This window comes from Sminthopsis crassicaudata, chromosome 3 (genome assembly GCF_048593235.1).
Source record: "Sminthopsis crassicaudata isolate SCR6 chromosome 3, ASM4859323v1, whole genome shotgun sequence".
Taxonomy (NCBI): Eukaryota; Metazoa; Chordata; class Mammalia; order Dasyuromorphia; family Dasyuridae; genus Sminthopsis; species Sminthopsis crassicaudata.
In genome coordinates, this window is record NC_133619.1 from 186,293,200 (window position 1) to 186,306,537 (window position 13,338).

At 33.3% G+C, this 13,338-nt stretch overlaps 1 protein-coding gene across 9 annotated transcripts in view; it reads right to left on the bottom strand.

The window, feature by feature from the left end:
- Positions 1–13,338, bottom strand: part of MAP4K4 (mitogen-activated protein kinase kinase kinase kinase 4) — a 239,599-nt gene that overhangs the window by 9,681 nt on the left and 216,580 nt on the right. For all 9 annotated transcript variants that reach the window (XM_074299761.1, XM_074299757.1, XM_074299760.1 and 6 more), the window contains 3 exons: positions 7,676–7,819; positions 4,307–4,441; positions 236–336 (listed from right to left, as the gene is read on the bottom strand). In XM_074299761.1, coding sequence (XP_074155862.1) covers positions 236–336; positions 4,307–4,441; positions 7,676–7,819 — 380 coding nt within the window. The remainder of the gene's footprint in view (positions 1–235; positions 337–4,306; positions 4,442–7,675; positions 7,820–13,338) is intronic.

Genomic DNA, 13,338 nt, shown 5'->3' on the forward strand with positions numbered 1-13,338 from the left:
TAGCTGAATATGTAATTAATAGATTAGACTCTTGAGGAGAAAACACAGAGAGAAAAGTAGGGGATCAACTTAAGGAACACCAATTTTAAGGAATCAGAAAAAAAAATTCTATACTTGTCACAAGACAGCCACAAATAAAATTCAAATGCACCAAAATAAGATAATGAAACAAGCCACCCCCAAAGGGCACAGCACACTTAAAAGTGTTTTAAGCACAGTTAAATGATGTTTTTACCTTAAAGGCCATAAATTTGTGGTATGGCTTTGGGGCCCAAGCATAGACTTCCACCGAATTCTTCAAAGCAATGACGAGAAACTTGATTCTTTCATATTTTACTGAAAATAAACAAGAGAAATAGAAGTTAGTATCAACTTCAAACTTTATTCTATAATGGTAGATCTCCTGAGGTAAAGAGCTCATAACAAGATCACAAAGCCCCTACATTTTAAAACCAGTGTAATACAAATACCCATCTTGAGCAAGTTTTGCTTCCTTAAAAAAATGTAGTTTAACCAGAACCAATGCCAAAATAGTTTTAAATGAGTATTGTTTTTGTTTTGTTTTGTTTTATTTTTGCTGTAATAGTACCTTAGCAGCAAAAGCATGAAAACAACAAATGACATCATTAAGGCAACAAGCAAAAAGTATTTATTTTATTTGTGGTTATCATTTTTCAGTGATATCTAACTCTTCATGACCCCACATTTGAGGTTTTCTAGGACAAAGATACTACAATGGTTTGCCATTTCCTTCTCTAGCTGATTTCAGAGCTTATAAAAAACCTTAAGCAGAGAGGATTAAGTAACTTGTCCAAGTATTGTCATCAAGTAAGTATTAGAGACTATAAACATATTCAAAACGCTTGCAGAATATCTTCTTGATTAATGACTATCCTGAAACATGGCTTCTTTCTCTGAAGAGATACAGAACTTAAAACCTAAATCCTCAATTCTAGAGCAGCGATAGGGAACCTTTTCTCTACCAAGGGCCATTTGAATATTTATAACATTACCAATTTAAAAACTCTAGCTGTGGGAGGTTATCGTACCTAGTTTTACAAAGCGAGACCAAATGATTTCGTGGCTCTTATGTGGTTGGTGGACTAGATATTCCCCAAACCCATTCAAGAGCAATAGTGAAACAAGCATAGCATAAATGTAAGCAAATGAATGAACGGACATGACTTGGAATTAGGAGTAACTTGAAATTTGGCTCAAGTTTTATGATTATTGGCAAGCTACTTATTCTCAAGATTTAGCTTCTTTATCTGTAAAATGGGGAAAAGAATGTCTGCACTACTTATCTCATACTGTTTCTGTGAGGATCCAATAAGATATTTTAGTTTATGTCTTTGAGGTTTAAATGATTAATGTATGTAAAGCAATCTGAGGCTCAAATTAAATAATAATTTATTATTATAAATATATTGTAACTCAAGTGTTTAGGGCAACAGCCCTAGAGGACTAGAGTTCAAATGTAGCCTCGTATATCTACTTAGCTATGTAATCCTGGGCAAGTCATTTAACTATTTGCCTCTGTTTCCCCAGTTACAAAATGATATGGAAAAGAAAATGGCAAATCAGTCCAATATCTTTGCCAAGAAAATCCCAAATGGAGTCAGAATGACTCAGACAATAACCACAAAATTATTATTGTTTTAATAATATAGTCATAGTAGTATTACCAAGGAGAAGGATGAGGATGAGGAAGAAAGGCACATTTTGATGACTTCATTTATATATTAAAATTTGCATTTATTATCTCTTTTGGACTGTTCTATCACTTTGATCTTCCTCCTCTTCTACCATCATCATCATCATCATCATCACCACCACCACTCCTATACTACAACATTCTTTAAAATGCTGACAATAATCAAGGAGGATCTCAGAGAAGTCCCCAAACTGTTACCAGCCTGAAATGTAAACATCCTGGTTCTTTTAAACAAAGTAGCAAAATATTATGCTCAGTGATGAAAAAACAAAGTCAAAAATTAAACAATGCCTGCCCTACAGTGACCTAAAATCTAACAGTACTAAGTATCTGTTAAAGTTCTGCAGTAGTGAAGTAGAAAAAGTATACTTTTACTCATTAGTGATAAAGAGCCCTTCTTAAATTCTCCTTTAAATAATCGCGAATGTATTGTTAACAGGTAGCTTCATTAAGGCAGCTAAATGCAACTAAATAGATTGAATTTTTAATCACTGCCTGGTTAAATTTGACATTTTCCAAGTATTTTACCAAAACGTTTATTAACTAGTTCATCATAGCTACTAGAGGGGAGATCATCTGCAATCTGAGTATACACCTTATAAAATTATGCCAACTGGCATAATTTAAACATTTTTTTTTTAATTGGGAAGAGGACAGAGCTAAAGAGAAAATATGCCACACATATACTGCAAGAAAATACTCCCAAGACTACACACAGAACAAAGCAAAAGACTTGTGTCCTTTAAACGGCAGGCTTCTAGCTCCCTCTACCGGATAAACCTCTCATGTGCATCTCAGCAACTGAGCATTCTCTCATTTGTATTAAGGGAGAGATGGAATATAATTGATTTCTGCTTTAAAAAAATCAACTTTAGACATTTCCGAAAGGCACTTTACAATCACATCAATGAATAAAAAACATATTAAAGCACACAGTCTGGAGGACAAGGGACACACAAGGGACATAAGGAAGAAAAATCATAAAAGCACAATTTAATAAACATTAAATATCCATTATAGGAAGAGAAATAAGCAGGCACAATAAATCATAAAGGAAGCTGACTTTGGAATTAGTCTGTATTCAAGCACTGCTTCTACACATATTGGCCACAGAATTCTAGGCAAATCACTTAAAATTTCATTGCCTTAAAAATTTTACTTTCTACATCTCTTAAGTTTGCAGAGCAGTGCTGACCTATGTTGACAGAAGGAGATGAGGGCTCTCTATATTAACGAAATCATAGATAAAGTCCAAATAAAAATTTTCAGAATAAAATGCACACATCAGGGTAGCTAGGGTAGCACTTTAGTGAATAGAGTGCTGGGTCTAAAGTCGGGAAGAGTTTAAATATGACCTCAGATACTCAGGTTTTTTTATCTCAGTTTCTCCATCTGTAAAATGAGCTAGAAAAGGAAATGGCAAACCGCTGCACTATATTTGTCAACAAAAGTACATGAAGAATTGAACATGACTGAAAATCAACTGAACAACAACATGCTAGACAAAATGATAAGTGTGTCTGCTTTCCTGCAGTTTAAAGTTCAAGAGTAAATTAATAGAGCATAAACACTAGACTATGTAAAACATAGCAGGAATTAAGGATTAGGACAGTTTATATTGTAGAGACAAAATACAAATGAGCTAAGAGCCAGAAGATGTGGATTATAGGCTCAATTGTGCTATTAACAGAATCTTGCATAAATTATTTCATTCTTTGTAGCTTCAGTTTCCTCATCAGCAAGATGGGAATAATAATACTTCAGAGGGTTAATGAGGTTCAAAAGAGCTAATATATGCTCTGCAAACTTTAATGGTTTCGTCTCCTTTTCTTCCCTTTCTTCTTCAACTATGATTAGGACTATCACTATTACAAAGAATGAAATGTTTCATACTGGACAGAAAGCAGGTCTTCAAACTACAAATCTTAGTTTTAAGTCTCTTCTCTGAGACATGTGGCTTGAGGGGCAACGGGCAAGTCATTTTAGTTTCCCAAAGGCCCAAGTAAACATAAGTCAACATTGTAGTAGAGAGTCCCTGACCGAGTCTACTTAAAAAAAAAAAAAAAAAAAAAAAAAAAAAAAACATGTACATATGTATGTATGATTTTTTTTTTCCTTAGAGTTAAGTTTTAAAGCTTACAGGATGAAGTGATCTTAAGAAAAATCTTGCAAGAGAAAAAAGATATATATTAGTAAGAAAGAAAAGGACAACTATGTGCAAGATAGAGTCAAAGAAACTCAGGTACTGAAGACTATTCTGACAATCCTGATGCAAAGTGTTAAAATTGGTATCTGAGAAACAGAAAAAAGATTGGATCCAAGAGAAAAAACCAGGAGCATTCTGGATATATGGATTAGAATAATTAACATTTAAAAATTAGCCCCTGTTTGGCTCCAACAAACTAGAATGTCCCTTCCTTCACTATGAACCCTAAACTACAAAGCAATGAAATGCAATCTGAATTACTCTATCTTGAAAAATACATTTTCTAGGAAAATGGAGCAGAGTTTGGAAGAAACTAATACAAATGGTATGAATGAAAACTGTAGAAAATATGCAAAGATGGGGGAAAACCACCTCCCAGAACTTACCAACTTTATAGTGTACACATCCTTCCAAATCACCTACAGTTGTCCATCCCTGTTTCTTCTCCACTTCTGGATCATTATGAAGTATTTTATTCCTTAGCCAAGACAAGTAGTAGACTCGTAATTTATTTTTCTTACCTAGCAAAAGATTCAAGTTAAAAAAATCAAAACAGTCATCATGAAATTCTGTCTGTTGATGGTAAATTAAAAGGAAAAACTTCAAGATGAAGATCAAATATTCACACTATTTTACTGCTGAGGCACAAAAGAAATTGCTGATCTTTGAGAAGGATCATAAGATCCTTATGATAAGCTTTGAGAAAAATATTAATATTTTCTGATAGCTGTCTCCATAGTATCACAAGTAATACTTCCTAGTGTTATTTCTCCAAGGTGGATCTTTAAAAAAAAAAAAAAATTAATAAGGTTTCCTTGGCAGTGGAAGAGAAATATACACATCTTTATTTCAACCCAATGTTCAGATTAAAATCCAAATATCCTCCAAAAATCAGTAGATTAACATGGTATTTATGGAAAAATTTTCAAGTAATATTTTAAAATAGATAACACTTATTAGTGATACCCATATGTGGGAGACCAATAAACCATAAACTGTTCCCAAAAAATAAATAAGTTAAAGTGCCAAAAACTGTTAGATGTGTGATTTGGGAGAAGGCTCCTCACCTATCTCAGACTCAACTTGCTCATCTACAATTAGATAATAAGTATATATTTAAGCTCTTTTTTTAAAAGCATGTTAATTTTTGACCTATTCAAACATGACATATATATAATCAATTGTCCATAGCTTCTACAGAAAGAACAGAAGCTATGTCTTCATAGAAGACTGAAATTTAACAATATTACTATTTTTAAAAAAACAAGACAAAAACAAAACAATCCCTTCACAGGTATCCTCATTAGTACTGTCTCAAAAGGAAGAAAATCTTGGATTCACATCTAATTATAATTTAAAAAAACAAACAAACAACAATAACAAAAATATCTCAATACAGCATGCAATACTACCATATTGAATTAGGCTCTGAGGGCATATGATAAATGCTTAGAACCATCATGTAAGTCAAAGACTAAATCTTTTTTTTTTTTTTAAACTATTCTCATTTTTCAAACTCTATTTACCCATTTTTATAATAGAGGCATACATTGTTCTACGTACACTAAGACAGAGACAAAGTAAGTCAAAAGACTTGGTTCTTGCCTTCTAATAGGAGTGCTTAAGTTTCTACACAAAATAGAATATGAATTCATAATTTTTATTTAAACTGTTAACTATTTAGGAGTGATTTAAATACTATTTTTCATGCTTGTAATAAGTTTATTTCAGAATTTAATTTATTGGTACAAACGAGGGTGGGAAAATAGATTTTTACATATCTAAAAAACTTAAAATTTCATAATCTAAAAATATATTTATTCTTTTTAAAAATTGGGCCTTAAATGCACTAATTTTTTCCCTAATAAAAAGACTATTATATATATCTGAAGAGAGATATCTATTTCCTGAAAAAATGAAAACTTTTAACTTTGTGAAAACAGCATCAAGGACTCTTTCAAATATAGTCAAAACCTATTCTTCCTAAATACAAATATTTAAGTTTGCCTTTTAAGAAGAGTTTCCTCTTAGCTAAATATCAAGGTACCATAAATTGTCTTGTAGCCATCAGTGTGAATTTCAATCTATAAACATAGTAAGGAATAAATTAGGCAGATTTACAAGGATCTCAAATCTTACATATTTTTTGGCATAAGGAGAAATGGAATCTAGGTCAAACTCAAAAACTAAATTAATAAGTGCCATGGCAATTTCTTAAAAGAAACTAAATAAAAGTTTTTAAAGAGGGGCAGGATATTTAAGTGATCCAAAATCCTATTTGTTACCCTATCAAAAGTCTAAAGATCTGTTATTCTTGACACTGGTTAAGTATGGATGCTTGTGTGAGTATGTGTGTGTGAGCACACACACATAAGTATGAAACTTGCATATATACTAATAAATGAAACTGTACATGCAACAAATAGGGAATGTGTATGTATGTATGTATAAAATGTATGGATGTCATTATGTATGGAACAATTTTTAAAAGGTTGCAAATATTTTTTGATGGTAACTCCTTAAGGAAAATTTTACTGAATTACAAAAATATTTTCCTGGTGAAGTGAATGACGTGCTATATTTTCACCTAATTTGGGATTTAATTAGACAAAGTAATTGTTTTTTCATTGAAAAGTACAATTTTCAAAGGCACAAAAATCTATTAAAATATTTAGGAACCTATAATGCTAATAACATATTTGCTTAAAATGGGTAAAATATAAACACATCACAGAAACAGTGCTCTAGGTTTGATTTGTCTTTAAGTAATGTTGACAATTTTAGTTGGAATTTTCTTCATAGAAAAAGCATGGTATTCTTCAAATAGTCACAATGATTATGTTAAAATCACATGACGTATTTTACACACACACACACACACTGCACTTTTCCCTAGTAAGTGCTGTAGTTGTGTTATAGATATATTTAATATGGAATATTAGAAATGAAGCTAGTAATTTTTCAGGAAACTTACAAATTTAATGATCAAAATGTTAAAAGTGTTAACCATTATAGAAGACAAAACTTTTAGAACTATTATTTATTTCCATGACCCTGCAAATAGAATATACTGAACAAAATAACTGTTTCTTGATGACTTAACATCATAAATATCATCAATTATTTTACTGTGTCAAAATACAACGATGACACCATAGTCTGCTCTGGAGGATAGGGCTGTTACTCCTTAGGACAGATGGACTCTATGGAACTTTCTAACTCTGATATTATATTTTTCCAAATAGATCCAAACTACATTTTTAGAGTATGATAGAGGCTTTTATAGTTTCTCCTTTCTTGCTGGGATGTCAGCTGCCACTTTACAGTATAATTGTGCCAACTTCTGGCTACAATGGAACCCCTTCTCATTTCCTTTGTTATCTACTTTAAAATAAAGCAACAGCAACAAAAATCTAATTGTGAGTTGGGAAAGTAGAAAACGAAATTTGTAATAACTATATATAAAGAGTCTTTTTACTTAAAAGTAAGAACGTAATAGATTTCTTTCCTCAAAGTAAAATCCCCCCAAAATGAAAAGTTCCCTTTTCATAAATAAAACTCCTACAACTCACACTTTTTTGCAACAAAAGAAAGCATGCCTAAATTTTAATATATTTTCTTTTAAATTGATGTGAATTTTCTCAAACTTTTAAAAACAAGGCAAGATCCAATTTTTTTTTCCAGCATTTAAGAACTTCAAGCATTTTTGTCACAAAAGAATCATGATAAATAAATGATACAAAAGACATTTTTACCAGATATTGTCACTAAAACATTCAAGCCTTCAAGAACATCCATCTGTTGGAACCGCCTTCGGTTAATAAGTGGATATACCTTTCCTTGGCCACTTCTATCCAGCAACATCAGGCCACTCTCGGTACCTACTAACAAATTAACTCCTGTTTAAAGAAACAAAAAGCTGTATTTAGCATAGCATGGCTTCTGGATCTGGTCCAGCAAAATCTTCTAACTCCAGCTAATAGGTATTCATTTCACCAGGACAAGTACCTGTTAAATGAAAAATAGATAATTAATTTTCATTTACTTATATATCCCTAAAATGATTGTCCACATTATAAACTCTTGAAGTTTTCTGTTTGTTTTATAGGAGAAGAGAGGTGTGAATATGAAGAGTATAAACAAGAAAAGCTTACTCATTTGGAAATCACTTATTCTGGTTATAAAACACGCCTACATCAATTGATTTAAGTTTTAAAAATATCAGTGTCACAAAGAAGTTAGAGTAACAAAAAGTGTTGGTAAACTTTCTCACTAAATATAAAAGAAATTCCAATAGTGTCCCGCCCATTCTTGGATCTCAATTTTGCCTATTCTCTGTTCAAGATCCATCTCTCCACTGGCTTCTTTTCCTAAACCTACATACCTCAAACCTTAAAACAAACAAATAATAAATAATAAGACTCAAAAAAGTACTCCAGAAGCAAAACAAATTCCCAAACCTCTGTTCCCTTTAAACAATGTCCTATTTTATACTTCTTCCTTTGGCCATCAATCTTCAATTAAAATTTTTTTTCAAAAACTTTAGGAAGCTTTTTCTGGCAGGAATTAAGACTGATTATTTTTGAAAGTTCTCACACATTGTTCCTTTCTTATTCTATTGCTTCCACCCTAAATTCAAACCCTTACTGTATCACTCCTAAGTTACTGCAATAGGCCTAAATCCCAACTGGTCTTCTAATCTTTTACATCTCCCCACTCTCATCTATCCTACAACCTACATCCATCTACCATTGGATGGTAACTTAATACCATCAGATTACCCTTCCTGTACTTTCTAGTATGCCACATTCTTTCCAAGATTACTGCCTAGAGGAACTCCCTATTTTGGCATTCAAGGTCCACTAATATAAGACAACTAGCTGGTACAGTAGAGTGCCCAGCCTTGAATAAGAAAGACTCATCTTTCTGAGTTTAAATGTGTCCTCAAACACTAATTTCTTGAACCTGAGCAAGCTATCTCAGTTTCTTTTTATAAAAGGAGCTGGAAAAGGAAATAGCACACCATTCTAGTATTTTTGCTAAGAAAAACCTCAAAACTGAGCTTGAAGAGTTGAACACAACTGAAAAATAGCTCAACAATAAAAATATGCCCCAAACTACTTTTCTAATGGGCAGTTAGGTGGTAGAGTAGATAGAGGACTGGGTCTGGAGTAAGAAAGACTTGAGTTGAAATATGACTTTGGACATCTATCCTAGGAAAGCTACTAAATCTCATACCTCAGTTTCCTCAATTATAAAAATGAGGATCAAATGAAATAATTGTATTTAGTCATCCTGAATGGTACATAGTAAGAGTTATAGAAAGGACAGCTATTTCCTGTTGTTGGCATTAATGTTTTCCTCCACTATTACCTTGCAACCATTTATCCAAAGTTTTTTTGTAATGTAAAAAATATTTAATAATCTGCCCCACTTTCTGTATTTATGATTTAAAAAATTTTTTGTGTGTGTGTACATGTTCTTTACTGAAGTAGTCTGGTAACTCTTTAAATGAAAATAAGGAATTATACTACTCAGAATCTCTCACAGCACTTAAACCTACCACATGGTATATGCCTGGCACAATATTTGTTAAAGTGTTGAGAAAATGGATATGAATGGGGAGGAGACAAGATGAGAAAGCATTTGTTTCCTGAACCATTCTTTATTTATCCTAAAAATAAAATTAAATGATTTGAAAATTCCTGTCTGGTTGATTTCCTGAATTTCATAACTCTAGAAATTCATAATTCTTCAAGAAAAACACAACTCTGAAACTCATGCCTCCTCAGCACCTTTTGTCAAGGCTCCTCACTCCCTGTGATTGGAGAGATGAAGGTTGATCATTGCAGAACTTTGCCTCCCCACCCTGATCCTCTACCATTTAAGTAGAGAACCAAGAGAATTCTCTTGATCATTTTCAAATCTGGTGTATCTCATGGATTTCATGAACTAAAAAAACGAATTATTCTGCAAGATGAATTCAACTCATTCATATGATAATGATTTAAACCATTTCCATTCTAGTGAAGGAAACCAATAGCTACCCTTTAGTCCCTTCATCTCACTTGATTTTTAGTTTCTTTTTATATGTTGTCTTCTCTCCTTAGATTATGACTTCTTTAAAAGTAGGGACTGCCTTTTGCCTTTCATTGTAGCACAGTACCTGACATATACACACCTAGCATTTAATAAATGTTTACTGAAGTAAGTCTGTACAGCTTTTAAGAGACTCATTTGATCTTTTTATTCATTCAGAATAAAATTTTGTAATGGTAGAAGTTTCAAAACTTCACTCCAAAATTTTCTAGCACTGAGTAAAACCTAGAAATAAGTCTTAGGATTTTCAGCAGGATTGTGGAAAACCTTTGCAAAAACCTTTGCCCTGTTTAAACATTATAAGCAGTTAAAAACAATTTAACAAAAAATACAAATTAACTGAATAAAATACTTTAAATACAAAATAAAAGCAAAAGATGCTATGTAAAACAGAAAAAAACGGATCTTTATAAGAAGGCAGCTGGTTGACACAGTGGATAGAGTGATGGGCTTTAGTCAGTATCAATACATCAACATATTATAGAAGACACCTTGTTTTCCAGTAGCTTAAGGCCCAGCTCAAGCTGAGACCAGGGCTTGACAAACAACAATCTTTTGCACTCACTTTCTGGATAATCTTAGTCACAACAAAATCTCATAATTACTTCTGGTCATGAAGTCCTGCTGTGAATAAAATTTGTCATATTGTTACTGTTACTCTTCATTGTCAGGACTATAGTTCACTGTTAAGTCATTGGTATAAGTATTGAGATCTCCACATTAGGGGCAAGGCTCCAGTATATCTGTCTTATCTTACAAGCCTTTCCTTCACTTGGAAATTAAACTTCTCTTTGATTCCTGACTCTCATGTCTCTAATCTGCTTTGTTCAACCATCCACAGGCTAGAAGCTGTCTCTGTCTGGTTGACATCAGGAAGACCTAAGTTCAAATCCAGCCTCAAAAACTTATTATTTTTATGACCTTGGGCAATTTACTTAACCTTTGAGAAAGAGAGAGAGAGAGAGAGAGAGAGAGAGAGAGAGAGAGAGAGAGAGAGAGAGAGAGAGAGAGAGAGAAAGAGAGAGAGAGAGAGAGAGAGAGAGAGAGAGAAAGAGAGATATTGTGTGTGTGTGTGTGTGTGTGTGTGTGTGTGTGTGTGTGTGTGTGTGTGTGTGTGTATGAATGTGGTGTGGTATGTATGTACTTTAGTAGTAAGAGAAAGATGTAAAAAGCCAAGTCACAATAGATAGAATACCAGGTCTGGAGTTAAGAAAGAAAGAAGAGTCAGACACTTATTAGCTGTGTGACTCTGGGCAAAAAACTTAACCCTGTTTATCTCAGGTTCCTCATGTATAAAATAAGCCACAAAAGGAAACAGTAAATTACTAAACTACTCCAGTGTCTTTGCTAAGAAAACCTCAAATGGAATAATTTAATTATAACAACATATCTTATACTATATCTCCCATATCCATCCCACTAAAGCCTAATTCCAGTACACCATGAGGTAAAGAGATAACATTACAATCTCAATGGCTATGACAGTAGAATCTAAACTCTGGCATGTTCAGCCAAATTGGAAAGGACAGACTTGGGCAATAGAACTTAGAACCTGTCATCTAAGGAGCAGCTAACTAATTTAAGAGAGATTCTGAGGCTGTGCTGTGAATATATATATATATATATATATATATATATATATATATATATATATATATATATATATATATATATATATATATATTTTTTTTTTTGGGGGGGGATCAGTAACCAGCTAATGAAACTGCTAAAAGACAGAGAAATTGTGATCTTCATAAATGGAAATTAACTGCAAGGATGAAGTCATGTTAGAGGAAAAATGGTATAGTAGACAAGACTGATGAATTAAAAAGTCAAGAAGACTTGAGTTCAAATTCAGAATCAGTCACTACATAATTATGACTCTGGGCAAGTCATATATCCTCTGCCTCAGTTTATCTGTCTATAAAACAGGAAATATGCCAGCACCCACCTGCCAGGGTTACTGTGAAGCTAAAATGAGATAATTTTTGTAGAGACCTCTTCAAGAGCTTGTTGTTAAGTCATTTTCAGTTATGTCCAACTCCTCTGAACCTCATTTGGGGTTTTCTTGGCTTAGATATACTGGAGTGGTTTGCTGTAGAAGGCCGGAACTCTGGAGAAGTATACTTGAAACAAGGTGTTAACTCAGTGGAATTGATGAGATAATGGTTCTCTAGTTCACATTTATCTAGTTTCTTATATTATCAGTCTAGATTGGCTTATTCTCAGTACACTGTAATGATGTAATTGTAATAGAGTATTTAAGGGCTGAGAAAACTAAGGACAAAGTCAGACTCAGACTGTGAAGGAGACAGATTTGTGAAGAAGACAATAAAGACTTTGGACTCTATTCTTGTCAATCCTCATGGAGAGTATCCTGCTAGGACTACCAAGACTCTTCCGGAGGACTTCCAGAAAGCTAGCTCAAACATTAAAGTTTGCCATTTCCTTTTCCAACTCATTTTACAGATAAGAAAAGTTACCTGACCTCCCAGAGTCACATAGATAGTAAGTATCTGAGGCTAGATTTGAACCCAAGTATAGTTACGCCCTTCAAGTACTTACAGTACTATAAAAATTTTAGTTGTTATCGTATACAAAGCATTCTTAAAACCTTAAAGTGATTATCATTACCCTTTATGGCTCACCCAGACCTTGTTCCTCCCTCCCCATCAAAGAGGGTCACTGTATTGTATTTTACTAGAAACACAAATGAACTTCCTCAGTTTCAACTTTTTTATTTCAACATGCTACATACTGGACCTAGACTGTCATCCTTCCCCAGTCTCAAAAGAAAAAATCATCTTTCCTGTTTTTGATCACTAATCCTAGGCACCATCCCTTTCTGCTATAGATCTCTCCCGCTCTGGGAAGTTTCTTTCCATGGTTTTAAACATGTTCAGAAAGGGAAGGGATTAAAAATTCTCCATGAATTCCAATTCTTTCTCTAATTACCATCCTATAAGTTTCCCTTCTTTCACTAATGAAGGGGTGGTAAAATGAAGTGATAGAGTGCATATTTGGGTAAAAATCATGCTGCTCCCATCTCCTCACTCATTAATCCAGTGCACTATGATCTTCATTCCCCACTGCTTTATTGAAACCATGTTCTCAAAGGTCACCAAAGACTTAATGGACAATTCCAATGGCCCCCCTTCAATCCAAATTCTTTCGACTCACAACAGGAAAAATCCTCGATTCTTTCACTCACTTTCACTTGCCCACAAACTGTGAAATTTTGTTGCTTCTATTTTCATAATACTTCTTATTCCGCTGTTCACATAGTGAACATCCTAGCTCAGGCCTTAATCACCTGAAC